This window comes from Manacus vitellinus, unplaced genomic scaffold (assembly GCF_001715985.3).
Source record: "Manacus vitellinus isolate BGI_N305 unplaced genomic scaffold, ASM171598v3 scaffold_2_pilon, whole genome shotgun sequence".
NCBI lineage: Eukaryota > Metazoa > Chordata > Aves > Passeriformes > Pipridae > Manacus > Manacus vitellinus.
Genome location: NW_021940208.1, coordinates 41,814,156 through 41,830,461, shown reverse-complemented (window position 1 = coordinate 41,830,461; position 16,306 = coordinate 41,814,156). Strand labels below are relative to the sequence as shown.

Genomic DNA, 16,306 nt, shown 5'->3' with positions numbered 1-16,306 from the left:
TAAGCAGCACACAGCCACTTGCTCACTTCCAATCCCCAGAGGGATGGGGAAGAGAATAAAAAGAGGAAAAGAAAAAAATCACATAGGTCAAGATACATGTAGTTCAATAAATGAAGGAAAGAGGTGAAAAAAAAAAAAAAGACAATCACTCACCACCTTACATGAGTGGGTAACATCACTTACTGCCTGTTTCTGAGCAACAGGTACTTTCCCAAAAATGTCCCTCTCCTCACTTTTTATTGCTGACCATCATGCTATATGGCATACCATATAAAGTGTATCCCTTTAGCCATTTTGGATAAGCTGTCTTATGTCCCTTTGCAACCTGCAACCTCTTGCCTACTCCCAGCTTGAACAAGGTGGGGCAGAGTTGGAAGAACAGGAAACCTTTACACTGTACATCTTAGAAGTAGTCAAAACACTGTCATATAATCAACACTGATTTAGTCACAAATCTAAAACGTACCACTATACACTATAGACTGCTGTGAAGAATGACTCCATCCTAGACAAATCTAGCATGCACTATTACCTGCTAAGTTTTAGATAACTCAATAAATTACAGTGACTTCCAGAGTGGTGCATTCCAAAGATTGGCATCTTAGTGTAGACAAGACAAATTAATCCTGATATGTCCACACATTAAAAAAAGGACAATAGATTGATGAACTTGGACTTAGCTAATGTACTTTTAGACTGAAGATTAGCTCACATCAATCCTGTACTGAGAATCAGAGTGGTGAGGGGCATATTACTAGCTATCAAGGTCTACTACTCTATTGAACAACACTTATGACTTAACAGATCCAAAGAGCATTCTTTGACATGGTCTCACTTGCTTCAGTTCCTATATTACATATTCAAAGTTAGAGTTCATAACACAGGTCAGTACCTCTGTAAAGGATGTACATTCTCAGAAAGAAGAGAAAATCTCCTTCAAAGCAGAGCTTTTTTCATTAGTTCATTATACTTGTGTTGGGTCTGTGAATTTTACATAGTACCCTTAAGAGAAAGTATTTGAATGCTCTGGCTATTTGCAAACTGGCAAAAAATCAAACTTAAATGACTACTGCAAGCTTTACTCTTCGGGTGTTTTTCCACATTGTCTGATATAATCCATTTTATCTGGATTTTGTGGAACAGCAGTAGCATTTAATGTATAATTAGGTTAGGCACAGGCACACGTTATCATGAATAGGTTTAGGCGTAGTCAGCATGCACAAACTCATTTGTATTTAACAGGATACTAATGTTAAATATTAATGCATTATTCATAGGTAAAAGGAAAGAAAATAGTTTTACCCAGCAATTTCAATATTTCATGTTTTCTTATTCATATTTATTGGAAAAGACTAAGAATAGTAATTTGTAACAACAAAAAAAAATATAAACATATGTAAACTATCCTCTGTTTTGATTATTGATTACTGAACACTCAGAAGTTATTTCTACTTCTTTTCCTTTCCTTTAAAAAGCTTATGACATATTAGCATATCTGCATTTTTGTGTGTTACTAGTAAACTTTTAAATTATTGTCAGATTAATCAAAAGCTAACAGTTCATCTGGAACTGTGAACATTTCAGTTGTAATTTTAAAAAAGAACATCATAAGTAAACTGAAAACTCATACAGCATCTGTATGTGCATTTCTATAATCTCCAGCTTTGGAACAGAAGACCAAGTAATTTTACTTTTAAAAAGATGTGGTACAGAAGATAAAAATATCCCATTATTTCAAAAGCGTTACACAATTCTTATACCTTTGGATTGCACTGACTATTGGTACTGAGGTGATATTTTTTTAAGAGTTTTATGAGACCTAGGCAGTCAGCTGCTCTCAGGTATAAAAGTCAGGAAATCTGACTATTCTTTATTTGGAATATTTGTAACTATAATTTGAGGCTGACTACTTAGATGTACATTTGTTAACTAATTGGCAGACTGTAACATATCATTTAAAAAAGTAAGTAAATCATAAATAGCATATATAAACTTGTAAGTATTTTTTAAATGAAATTTTATTGAAATGTACCTTAAAGGATATTGGCTGGAAGTTCAAAGAAATCAGAATTAAAAGTCCCAAGAAGTCAAGGGAAATTTTGATGGTTTTGTGCTGGATTTTCTCTTCTACATGCACAAAAGACACTTTATTCCATTCAGCTTCAAAAAAGTTTCAGATGCCTATGTGAGGATCACCTCAGTCTAAACCTACAGTAATTAAGGGCAGTGGACAATAATGCTTCTGGGGTTGCAAAAATTACTAAGAAAGGGAGTACAAATTGATTAATAGAGAGTTTTTTATGCTCTTAGCATGCTGTGCAATGCCAAACCATGACACAATTTTCTTTTGTGTGTTCTTGTACCATTGGTAAACAAAGTACATTTTAAAAAATATGCAACTGATCCATTGTAACTGAGGGGAAATTACACCTGAAAAATTTGGTGGCCTTCTATGATGGGGTTACAGCATTGTTGGATGAGGGAAGAGCAATGACATCGGCTTGATGTTTAAGTGGAGACCAGTGTTGAGCAGTGGCCCTCAGGGGTCAGTACTGGGACCAAAGCTGTTTAACATCTTTGTTGGTGACATGGACTATACTCATCAGTGCACTGTCAGCAAGTTTACCAATGACACCAAGTTTTGTGACATGGTCAACGCATTGGAGGGAAGGAATTCCTTCTAGCAGGACCTTGACAGGCTTGAGAGGTGGGCCAATGCAAACTTCATGAAGTTCAATAAGATCCTGCATATGGGTCAGAGCAATCCAAAGCAAAAATACAGGCTGGACGGAGAATGTATTGAGAGCAACCCTGAGGAGAAGGATTTGGGGCCTTTCATACAGCTCTGGGGCTCCCAGCATAATAACATGGACTTGTTGGAGTGAGTCTAAAGGAGGGCCACATAGATGATCATGGGGCTGGAGCACCTCTCCTATGATGACAGGTTGAGAGACTTGGAGCTGTTCAGCCTGGAGAAGAGAAGGTTCTGAGGAGAACCCCTAGCAGCCTTTCAATGCCTGAAGGGGGCCTACAAGAAATTTGGAGGGAATTTTTACAAAGGCATGTAGTGACAGGACAAGGGGCAATGACTTTAAACTGCAGGCAGGTAGGTTTAGATTAGATGTTAGGAAGAATTTCTTTACTGTGAGGGTGGTAAGGCACTGGTACAGTTCACCTAGAGAAGTTGTGGATACCTCATCCCTGGCAGTGTTCAACGCCTGGTTGGACAGGGCTTTGATCAACCTGGTCTAGTGGAAGGTGCCATTACGCATGGCAGGGGGATTGGAACTAGATGATCTTTAAAGTCCTTTCCAACATAAATCATTCTATGACTCCATGATTTTATAATTTGTATACTTGTATATTAGGCATGCATATATGGGTCTAAGTTAATGTACTTAGAAACTGCATTAGGGTAATAGAAATTTGTTCCTTTAACTTGATTGTTTTCTTATAAATTGAAGAGATTTTTCAGAGATTTTTCTCTCAATAAGGTTAATATAAAAATGAAACTAAATTCTTGGAGAATAACCCCTAAGCCTGCATACAACTTTTAGAGGGGAATCTTGACCTTCACTGACAATTGCAATGTGTTCATGACTGCAAAAAGCCACACAGACAGAGTATTCAGAGCAGAAGACCTATCACAGTACATAAAAAGGGACAATAATTCTGTGAGGAAAATAAGTGTTCTGTCGTTGAACTGAATAATATCATAGGCACTGGTAGCTTCCATAATTATAGCTATGTCACATTATAGGTTTTTTTTTTTGTTTTATATGTGTGTATGTGCATGTGCCATGTTCTCTGATCCTACTTAGTTAAGTCTTAGCCTTGCTGACTGTTCTTCTATATGCAATTTTCATGTATACTATATATATGAGTTTTGAGTTCCTCAGCAGGCTGTCTCGGGTGTGAATATTCAAGTGCTACTTAGTTGTTCCCTGAAAACATTTCCTTTCAGTATAATATCTTAAGGTTTCAGACCAGTACCTATTCAGAGTTCAATGGGTTCATGTTGCCAGAAACCTAGATGAAAAGTTGTTGATAAGGACTAGCAGCTTCTTGCAGGCAGCTTCCTACAACTTGTGTTGAATCAATGGCTCCTCATGTGCATTCTGAGAAGTGATGATGAGTTGTGAATGATGGGGGAGGAGACCTTTTCTTTCCACTGAAATAGAAAATGAAGATCCTTATTTCTCTTGATATTTTTAACATTGAAATTACAAAAAAATGAGTAGAGCACCATGAAAATTCACATTTGGAAGACTAATCCCTTAATTGTAAGTCAAATTTCCACATTGCAAATTAGCAGCGTTTTTATGGAGAACACTTTTCATAGCAGTCTAGATGTAGTATTAGTGAGTCTTGACTGAAAGAGTGTGAGAGACCTTTACACTGCTTCTTCTGGGTGTCCCTGTAGTGTTCAGAATTTTCCTGAACAGAGGGAATGTATTGCTCAGAAAAAAACAATAGATTCAGTGAGAGTCTACAGAGACATTTTATGGTCATATCGAACTTTACAAATTACGTAATTCAAGATCAGGTGTTTCCTCTGAGATTTATACAGGTAAAGAAACCTGCACAGCTTACCATATAACACAGAATTCAATAAAACATGGTGCGCAATACTAGAACATTCTTTTTTAAGGTTTTAATACAAGATTTACATGCTTAAGAAAATTGAAATTTCTCTACACCTATGTATTGACAAGAAAAACTCACTGAAAGAGAGATCTGCACAATATATATATATATAGTCATATGAGTATGGTTCCATTTCTGGTCTATGGAGATGCAGTTCATTGTGAAGGGGTAAAGAGGAATGACATAGAAGCTTAAGGCCTCTTTTGGGAGTAACTAACCCTGAGAGTTTCAGATTTTATTTCTAAAGCTTCACAAAATTTAAAATTGTCAGAGTAATTGATAAAGGTAAATATTTGAAGTATAAGATACAAACTCTATGTCAGTTCAACACTATCCATGAGATGCATGTGCCGAATCACATTCTTTATAATAATCTGCTTAATGATTCATAAAATTGTGGTAGAAAGATAATCATTAGCCATATTTTTATAAACCTGGTAAATATGAAGTTTTTGGAAAGAGAAATATTGATAAATATTCTCATTGATTTTTAATTCCGTACTGTTAGGTTAGGAAATGCTGTCCTATTTTTAGAAGTTGATTTATGGAAATATTTTTGTGATCAGGTTTTGTTCTTGTAGATGTCACCTGAAAAGAAAAGAATGATGTTGTTTTCACTTCTGGTGTGAATGTCTCTATATACAGATAGTTTCCATCTCAAACAGCCAACCACAAGTGAAGTGTAAAGACTTGTAAAATGTCTTGTAAAAATTAGAAATAATATGACTTAAAATTCATAAATTCAAAATTAATAAAGAATATAATTATTTATTTGGCTAGTCACAGATATCTGAGAACCTCTGAGCCTTAAAATGTCTGCAAGTCTAGATAGAGTGGCAAGGTTCATTAAAAATAGCAAGTGCAGTCAAATATGTTGAAATGTGTTGAAATAAATGGAAATCAAATTGTTGCTGTTCCTTAGGAGCGTTTCATTTTTTTTATTATTATTATTTTGCTATATTACATATTTTATCTTTGGAATATTAGGTACTGAGGAACTCATTCTAATAAGACGTGTGCATATTCCTATATATAAACATTTATGTCTATGTGTGTGGATATAAAAATAGGACAAGATCTGGATAGCCTTCATCAAATGGAACAGAACATTAGAGTACCCCTTCAAAAGCCAATGAGGTCATCTAGAGAGCTATCTGTACAAAAGCAATAATGGGAATCTGACTGGTTGGAGGCTGTAGTAAACAATCTGTCAAGTAATCTAAGACAGAACAAGAACAAAACAGAAATGCTATGTTCTAGAGGGTAACTATGCCAGAGCACCAGACCTATTGTTGCTCACCCAAAGGTTTTGTGGCTCCGTGACAGTGGGATGAACAAGTAAGTAGCATTTACAGCTTATAAAACCATCCCTTGCAGTTCAAGAGGGATAAAGAAAATTTTCCTTGCATAGAATAAACATTTTCATGTCACCCTACTGTATCTGCTAATTACTTGTTTATGAACACAAAGAAAATAATACCTCCAGCATGATACATGCCTTTAAAAAGTCCTCCCCCAAACCAGACCGTTTTTTATCACAGCAATGTTTCATGCAAATGCAATACAATCTCACATGGACAGATACCAGCAAACTGTGCCAACATCTGTAAAACAGACTATTACAATCATCCCAGTCTTCTTCCTACAGAACAAGATGGACAGTTTTAAAAAGGACTGATGGCAGTTGCTGTGCAAGCAAAAGCACTAATATTCCACTATTTGTTTTTCTTTTTTTTCAGAAATAAAGTATGTACAAGTGTAGATACTCACCCCTATTCCAGTCACATTGAGTGAACTGGATTGAGAGCTGTCTCATTTATATACTTGAATAATTCTGCACTTCAATGTGATAGACGTATTTTCCAGAGGACAAGGTTTCCCTTGTGGTGTGTTTTGTGGATTGTATTTGGGCTGGAATGCTTTCGGGCTTCTAAAGCAAGCATTTGCAGATACAAATTAAATGCAAGATCTACCCAAGAGAACAAACTGGAAAAGCTGTAGTGGATGTTTATTGCTTTGCAAAATCAGTCATTAACTGTCTTTAAGGAATCTAGAAGATATTTAGTTGAATTTTACTTTCCGAGCTTCACTTAGATAAGGGGAAAAGGAGGTGAGAGAAATTGCAGGAGGAGGAGGAGCTGATCTGTCTCAAGGTGGAGCTGTATCTTGTATTAAATGACATTGGCAGATTAAAGCTCTCTGGTGGGGAAGGGCTTAAAGGCTGAGTCAAAAGCCAAGAAGTCTCTTTATTTACGCCTACCTCCCAGCCCCTGGCAATCTGACTAATAACAAACTGAGCTAACAGGAAAGACTAGAAAGAACAGAGAGAACACAGGAGCAGCTTGCATCTAAAAATCTGACAAACCAAATGATCAAGTCAAGCTCTGCTGAGCATCTTGTTTATTTACTGCATCCAAATGCTTGCAAACAGTTAACTATATGCAGAAAAGTCAGCCTAGCTGTGAAGTATGCTGTGAATTTTAATTGAGGAAAAAGGACAACTGCTTGCAGGATGGTCTGATGTGCACGGCTGCCCGGAAGATTTTTTCAGTTGAATGCTTTGTACTTTATCTTCTGAACAAGGATTTTAACTTTATGGAGCTGTAGTATTACTAGAGCTTGCAGCAAAGTGAAACTTAGAAGAAAGTGTGCATTTTTCACTGGGAAAATTTACATTGCATTGAAACAGCTGCTCCAACTGTGCATTGCTGAGTGTTTCAGGGAGTGTTACTGCTGTACAGGTAAGAAAGATTCCAGTTAGTTAATTAGCTTAGCACATGAGAGTTTAATTTCTCAGTACAAGTTGAATTTATTTTTCTTCATGACTTTGTATAACTTTTAAATTAAAGCATAGCAATTTGTACTGTATTTTAAACAGTTTGCCTGGCATGTTTATTCAAACTGCTAACTGTGTAGAATGTGTGTATTAAGGGAACTCTGTTTTCGAATCCCTTGAGGGGAGAGAAATGGGTGTTTGTTTTTATTTCCTGAAGTGCAAGAGTGGTCTTAAATGCATCATCTGACTGTGATTTCCTTCAGAATTTCATAAACAATCCTGAAGGCTTTCAGAAATTACCAATTCTTAGCTTGAGGCTTTGAAAATCTTCAGCATACATATTTTGAATAGCTGAATTAAAACAAACTAACAAATAAAACCCAACAAATGAAACAAGATATTTCAATGTTGTAAAAACACATAAATTATTACTTATCAAGCATGTGATGTCTTTGCTGTAAGGTGACTACTTCTGAAAGTATTCAACTTTGCCTCATAGAAAAGACCATGACATTTTTTACTCTTTTAGAATTCCTACAGACCTTAGTTACAGTATGCAGTCAGCAGTGACTTAGATGAAAGCAGATGTTAAAAAAAAAAAAGCTTATGTTACCATGTAGAATTTTCTGAAAAACTTCACCACGTGGAATAAAAAAGGTCAGCTTTGTCAAGAATTTTAAATTAAATTTTATTGTATTCTGAATTCTTTCAGTTAAATGCTAATCATCTATTATTTGAAAGGAGTTTTTATTTTACAATAGTAGCCCACTGAGAACTTCATTACATATTTCTGAGTGTTTAGAAAAAGAAAAAAGCTGGGAAAGAGGAAAAAAGAATACAACCTTCCTATTAATTTTTACTGTGTGTATATATGTGTGTGTGAGAGTTCTGGCTGCTCACAAAAGTATGACGATGATTAAAATGCGAATGTTTTCCAATTGGTTACAAATGTTGTTACTTTCATCTCTGAGAGAAGGGCTTTCATTTTTATAACCTAATTTCTCAAAATGCACTACAATGCAACATGCCTTTCAGAGTATTTTTTTTTTCTTTTGATTTAATTTTGCTCAGGGACTTTATAAGTGCAGTTTGAATTTGATGCAGGTTGACGCTGGAATTTCTGATGAGAAAAGTGTACAGAAATAAAGTTGAATTAGTCATGCAGTTGTTTTGAAACTGGCATCTGTGTCAAGAGCTTATATATTTTTTTACCTTGGGTCACTGGGAAGGGTAGTGATACACGTAAAGCAAAAATAAATCTCTAGCATAATATGATCCTGGAATTATTCTGCATACTTCAAAATAACATCTTGACATGTTGTGTCTTATCCAATACTTCTTAGGAAAACAGACTTAAAGGCATATATATTAAACATAGGCAACTGGAGTTCAGGGAGTGTTATATGAGACAGTAAAACCATTTGTTCTATTGAAACAAAGATAAAAGCTTGTTTTTAGGGACACTTTTTCTCACACTGTGAATTGCACTTACAACTTCTAAACTCATGCTTCTACTCCCACTTATCAGGAGCTACTAATGGAGAAAAACATAATTCACTGTGCACACATTAGCTGTTGTTCTTTCTGTATGTGTGTATCTAATATGCATACCACAGCGTTTAGATGCCTGCATGTGTAAATCTTTGCAATCTGTTCTAAGGGAAGCCTTGAGAAGTGTAACCAAGTAACCAAGGTATATGATAATTAAAATATGGATTGATGAGATGCCAAATCATGTGGCCACACTAAAAGAATATTCATGCATGTAACTGAATTGATCCTCGTAAAAGGTTCTGATCTTTCAGAAATTAACACAACTGGTTGTGTAGTGATATTCTGTACTCAGTGTTTCAATAGCTTAGTTGGAAAGTCAACTTACCTTTATTAGATGGATTACTTAAGAATCCTGCTTAGATAGATTCCTTGAGAATCCTCAAATAAATATCACAGCCCATAAAAGTTACTGAATTATAAATCATCCATTCCATTTTAAGATTTTCAATTTTTTTTAATCTCTAGGATATGTGTAAATATTTAATTAAAGACTATAAACATCGATTTCACTCTACCTCATATGTCAAGAGATACTATCGTTCTTGCTAATTGGCAACCTTGACAGAAAGAAACAGAATCTTTTAATGAAGTGTAGCACAAGTTAGTTCAAACCAACTATAAATGATTGTTTTAAACATCTAAATTTCATTTGTGACTCCACAGTTGTATTGTAATGATGCATTTACCGGGTGTTGCAAAGTTCAAGATCAACTTGAAAGGTGATAATCATATTACATATCATATGGATGACACTGGTGATAATTTTTAATTTTAAACACAGTCAGTGCCATATACATTTCAGAAGTTTTGTGATAATTGATGATTATAATAATCAGAAGGAGTCTAATGTTAATCTCAACACAAATTTGTCCTTGCTTACTTGTTTCTTCTGACATGTACTGCATTGTCAGTTCTCTCTTCTTTTTTCTTTAATTGTGTATATAATTTTTTTATGTGTATATTATATGAAAACATTACACAACTGTGTTGTGGTCCCTCTTTCACTAAATAATTACAAACAACAATATATAGATTAAAATTTAAGTAAAGAAAAATAATTATTTTGTCTACTTCCTTTTCAGTTTGTGGGTACAAGGATTGCAGAGGAAACACATTTTGATTTCCATACATAATGCAGAACCAAAGGGAAATTCCCTGTATCCTGACTGAATGGGCTTGTGCTTACAACACATTATTGAACCAAACCAAATCTTATTTCTTCTCATCAGTAGCTGGATAACATTAAGTTAAGCTTAACAAGGTACTCTTAGAATCTGCAGTGCTTTGGTGACACAAAGCAATGATCCAAAATATTATATTAGTTTCTATATAAGTTGCTTGGAACAGTAACTTATTACTGCTGTCCACTGAAAGTCTGTATAGCATATAAATAAAGGCAACACACTCTTGATTATCTCCTCTTATGACTGTTTATTCATTCAGTACATTAAACTAAATATATATTCTTATATTAGAAAATAATTCAATTGCTTTGCACAACATAATATTGTTTAAAAGATGGGGTAGCTCAATGACAAGCATTAGGAATACTTTTTCTCTCTCTTGCCCCAGGAAAAAAACCCACAACCCAAATCCTGTGAAATCATGACTCTATTACTTTTCCTTTTCCTTTTTTTTTCTTTTTATGTTTTTTATTAGAATCTGCTGGACAAGATGAAGCTTTGGATTTTTATTCTATATTCAGTTGTGGTTGCATCTGATCCTTTCCAGTCACAGCCCTCTTTTTCTTCAGCCAGAGGATCTTGTCAGAATCTGTGTTCCTGTGAAGAAAAGGATGATACCATTATTATAAACTGTGAAGAAAGAGGCATCAAGACAGTATCAGAAATAAATGTCCCACCATCACGGCCTTTCCATCTTAATCTGTTAAACAATGGTCTGAGTATGTTACACATGAATGATTTTGCTGGCCTTGTTAATGCTATCTCTCTACATCTTGGTTTTAACAATATTGCAGATATTGAGCCTGGGGCTTTCAGCGGTCTCAGCCTTCTTAAACAACTTCATATCAATCACAATTCTTTAGAAACACTTAAAGAAGATACGTTTAATGGATTGGAAAATTTGGAGTTTCTTCAAGCAGACAACAATTTCATCACAGTGATTGAAGCAAGTGCCTTTAGCAAGCTCAACAGGCTTAAAGTGCTTATTTTGAATGATAACGCCATTGAGACTCTTCCTCCAAACATATTTCGTTTTGTGCCATTGACCCATTTAGATCTGCGTGGAAACCAGTTACAGACACTGCCCTATGTTGGCTTTTTGGAACACATTGGTAGAATACTAGACCTTCAGCTGGAAGACAATAAATGGGTCTGTAACTGTGATTTGTTGCAGCTGAAGATATGGCTAGAAAACATGCCTCCTCAGTCAATAATAGGTGATGTTGTATGCAATAGTCCTTCAGTTATTAAAGGCAGCATCTTAAGCCGGTTGAAAAAAGAATCACTTTGTCCCACTCATCCTGTCAATGAACTTGAAGATCCTTCAGGGTCACTGCCCCTGGTTGTAACCACCTCTATCAGTGATAGTCACCTATCGACTAAGGTGATTCCTCTTCTGAAAGCTCCTACTAAAGAACCAAGTTTAGTGCTTCACACTTCAAAGCCTACTACATTTCCAGGAATCTCTTGTCCTGTCCCCTGTCACTGCACCAGCCATATGCTCTCAGGAGTTCTTATGCACTGCCAGGAGCGAAATATTGAAAGTCTGTCTGATTTAGGACCCCCTCCTCCAAATCCTAAAAAGCTTATTCTAGCTGGAAACATTATTCAAACATTACTGAAATCAGATCTGGTGGACTATACCAGCCTGGAAATGCTTCACCTGGGGAATAATCGCATTGAAATCCTTGAGGAAGGTTCCTTTATGAATCTGACTAGACTACAGAAATTATATCTCAATGGCAATCATCTTACAAAGTTAAGCCAGAATCTTTTTCTTGGCCTTCAGCACCTTGAGTACTTGTACCTTGAGTATAATGCCATCAAAGAAGTTTTGCCAGGGACATTTAATGCAATGCCAAAACTGAAAGTCCTCTACTTAAATAACAACCTTCTGCAGGCTTTGCCACCCCATATCTTTTCAGGTATTCCCCTCACTAGATTAAATCTGAAAACAAACCAATTTGCTCATTTACCCGTGAGCAATGTCTTGGATGAGCTGGATATGCTGGTACAAATTGAACTTGAAGACAACCCTTGGGACTGTACCTGTGATTCAGTTGGGCTGCAAAAATGGATACAAAAACTGAGTAAGAATACCATGATGGGTGATATTTTTTGTAAATCTCCAGGGCATCTAGCAAAAAAGGAATTAAAATCCCTAAACAGTGAAGTCTTGTGTCCAGGTTTAATAAACAGCCCTGCCCTACCAACTCATGCCAGTTTTGTAGTTGTGACAGCTTCTTCTCCTACTGCCAACACTGCAGACACCATCCTGCGGTCCCTTACAGATGCTGTCCCACTTTCTGTTCTAATATTAGGACTGCTCATTGTGTTTATAACTATTGTATTTTGCGCAGCAGGAATAGTTGTTCTTGTTCTGCATCGGCGACGAAGGTGCAAAAAGAAACAGGTGGATGAGCAAATGAGGGACAGTAGCCCGGTTCACCTGCAGTACAGCATGTACGGGCATAAGACAACACACCACACAACGGAGCGCCCAGCTGCGACTCTCTATGAGCAACGTATGGTTACCCCCATGGTTCAGGTCTACCGCAGCCCATCCTTCAGCCCCAAGCATACTGAGCAGCAACAAGAGGAGGGAAGTGAGAAGGAAGCTAATGATTCCAAATATCTTCGCCGAAGTCTCCTGGAAAGGGAGAACAGTTCACCGCTTACAGGTCCAAATGTCAAATATAAGGCTACAGATCAATCTGCTGAATTTCTGTCTTTTCAGGATGCTAGCTGCTTGTATAGAAACATTCTTGAAAAAGAGAGAGAACTCCAACAACTAGGGATCACAGAGTACCTAAGGAAAAATATTGTCCAGCTCCAGCCTGACATGGAAGTTCATTATCCTGGAGCACATGAAGAGCTGAAGCTAATGGAGACATTCATGTACTCCAGGCCAAGAAAGGTTTTTCTAGAACAAACTAAAAATGAGTACTTTGAACTCAAGGCTAACTTACATGCTGAGCCTGACTACCTGGAAGTCCTGGAGCAACAAACATGAAGTGATAATATTTTGGGCTGGGGCCGAATTTCTGTAATTCTATTTTAAGTTGGAACCATTGTAAATAAAAGTGCCTTATAATAACAGGTCAACAGTCAGAACTCAAGCACAGCAGTAATCCTAGCAAAGAAAAACTCAGGGATCACTGTGGGAAGCCATGGGATTGTGTGCTGGAAATATGTATCATCCCAAATTAAACATGAATTTTGTGTGATTGAACTGTGGGAGGAAGATTGCTTATTGCAATATTCCTTATAATTTTAAAAAGGTGTGTATGGCATTCCATTCTGTACCCAATCTATGGAAAAATATTCATTACCCTTACTCTTTCTTTTTTTACCCCTCATTTAATTAGATTCCTTAAAAAAACCCCAAAAAAACCCAATACTTGTGTTTGTATTTATATGGCTAGAGTGTATTTGTTAGGTTAGTACATGCACTGCATACATGACCACTGTCTACAACTACACCTAAAATACCCTTATAATAAATATGAAAGGAGTTGAAATGTTTTCATACTAAGTGTTAATTAAAAAGAAAAAAAGATAAAATATTTTTGTGTGTGCACCCAAAGCCTGCAAATATTTAAGTATTTTACATGGAACTTCGTCATGTGCATTCTGTATCATATGTGGAAGGAAAAATATGTAATTATGTTCACCAAACATCTTCAACAACGAAAAAGCAAGCCTTTTGCTACTTTCTCTGTCTGATAGCTTTACCTAAGTTTGGACAAACTTTTCTTGAGCTGCTGCTATAAAATATTGTGCATCACTGGTGTTTCAACTCATAATCCTGGGCAATTTGAAAGGCTACTGAGAATCAGCTGTAAATATGTTACTGTGTTTAATAAGTTTGATTTTTTATATATATACACACATGTACATAAATAACTTCTGTGCTGGTTTAAATGTTCTTGGAGAAAATGAGTTTGATGTGTCTAGGAACTTCCAAGTGCAAATACAGGTCCTTTCCCACCCTACGCAAAAGCAACACTCAGACAGAATAGCTGCAACAATACACACACGAGGAAGAATAATAATATTTAGTTATTTGTACAAAAATATATTTTCTGAAATTAGAAGAAAATAAAGTGTTGTGGGGAAAATAGGTTAAAAAACCATAGAACACTGCAGGTTTATTTTTGCAATGAATTCTTGCTAGATTTATATTTACTATTTATTCTGTATAATTTTGTATTTTTTTTTTTCCCTCCAACTCACAAGAAAAGAAAAAGCTTATTCCTGGAGGCTTTTCAAGCTAATCAAGGAACTTTTCCCTATTAATGAAAAGGAAATAAAGATTTTTTAAAATGTCTTTTTCTTAAAAGCCACTTTTTAAAGAAGGCAGCAACTTCTGCATGCCCAAGTTTAAAATTATTTGGGAATTAAACACAATGCTTCTCACTCTTGTCATGTGGACAGAAGCATCTTATCCTGAGTGCAGTAAGGCCATTCAATCTCTGTGCATGGCTGACATGGTGCCAAAAGAAAATTTCTGATCTGCATTTATCTTCCTCTAAGCAAATCTTTTGTAAACTGACTATGCATGATTCTTTTTTCTAATTCTCAATTGTACAGTGAAAGATCAACTTTATTACTACATGTCTACATATGTATGCTAAATATAGCATTGAAGTCTTTACTCAAAGTAAAAAGATATATTCTTTATTTCATATTACTGTTCATGTCTTACCTATTTGTATATACCAATGTGAGTTCTTCATATTCTTTGTACATAAGTTTCTAACAGACAAATTTCTTACACTACAAATGGAAGTCAGATTCTCAGTTTTTTCGAATTTGCAAGAGATAACAACTTCTATGGTGCTATACTAATTTCTGCAACTTGAAGATCTGGCCACATGTTGTCTCTGTTAACAAATCAACTTTCTTATTATTTTTGAGGTATCCTCTGTTTGTTATGGAGGTCAAACCTGTTGGTTTACAAAAATCAAAATTTCAGTTATTAGAGAATAAGTATTATTTCCTCTTTCTATATATGAGAATAAGTTATTCAGAAAGCCTATCTATTTTGCAGGATTAGGAAGAGTAAATGCGGTGACAACATATTTGTTTCATTGTTATCTTTATTCTGGATAAGTAAAGACAATGCTAAGTATTACTTGTGCGGGTATGGGTGAGACAAGGGAAAATGCAGCTACAATAACTTTGCATTAACTTAGTTGTTTAGTATTATTTTAGATGTACTTGAATTTTCAAGACATGTGAATGGGCTTCACAGACCTGCCATAGAACCTATGGAAATCTGGATCTGGATCTGGAGGAGGAGCTGGAGCCCAGGTGGGATGGCTTCGAGCATGAAAATGACACTAGATGTCTCTATTTAAGTAAATTACTTTCACAGAGGGAAAAAATTCCAAGTAAATGTATTCTTTTGAATAATTAGGATAGAACAAAAATTTGAATTTATTCAATGGTAGTAATGCTAGAAAACCTTGGATTCTGAATCAGACCCATTAAATTGTACTTTTTCAAATTCTCAGAGAGCTCAAATTAGTGTAGAGGAAAAAAATCAGAATAAAAATATAAATGCTACTTGATAACAGAGTTTATTTTTTCAGTGTCTTTCATTTCAGTAGTTATTTTCAAACAAAAAATGGGTGCAAAAATAACACCCTGCAATTGGCAAGATGCAGGGAAATGATGATTCAAGCCCTCAGGCTTAGATTTAAGAGAAATAGCTTCAGACTAAAGACAATTGCCACATGCACAGATGTCACTTTGCTTAGCTGCTAACAGTTACTTGGCAGAATGTTGAGGACAACTGTGTGGCAAAACATTCTTCTTTGTTGCAGTCTCAAAGCATCAGAAAGAAGAGTGAGCTAAATAAGTGTCAAAGCGAGTCAGTTACACAGTTGTATCAGAGCATTGCTCAGCAGGATTAAAGAGACCTTTACCATTTAGTTTTCCTTCAGCAGGGAATTTCATGTCTTTCATCACATAAGGGCAAATGTGCCCTGTGGCAGCCTGTAACACCACAAGTGGTTTGGCAGTATCCAGGAATCACTAGAATGTGGCTCTCTGTCCACTTTCCTACCATCAGTCCCAACAAGACTGCCATGTAATGAGAGTTTGTATAATGAAGAGAGAAGAGTCTGCCTATAGCCTT

The 16,306-nt window shown here is 35.8% G+C and overlaps 1 protein-coding gene across 1 annotated transcript; it reads left to right on the top strand.

The window, feature by feature from the left end:
* The first annotated feature begins 6,849 nt into the window (after nucleotides 1-6,849).
* On the top strand, nucleotides 6,850-13,544 carry SLITRK6 (SLIT and NTRK like family member 6). Its single transcript, XM_008929368.3, has 2 exons — nucleotides 6,850-7,388; nucleotides 10,637-13,544. The coding sequence occupies exon 2, from the start codon at nucleotides 10,652-10,654 to the stop codon at nucleotides 13,172-13,174; it is 2,523 nt and encodes an 840-aa protein (XP_008927616.1). The 5' UTR covers nucleotides 6,850-7,388; nucleotides 10,637-10,651; the 3' UTR covers nucleotides 13,175-13,544.
* Nucleotides 13,545-16,306: the final 2,762 nt, after the last annotated feature.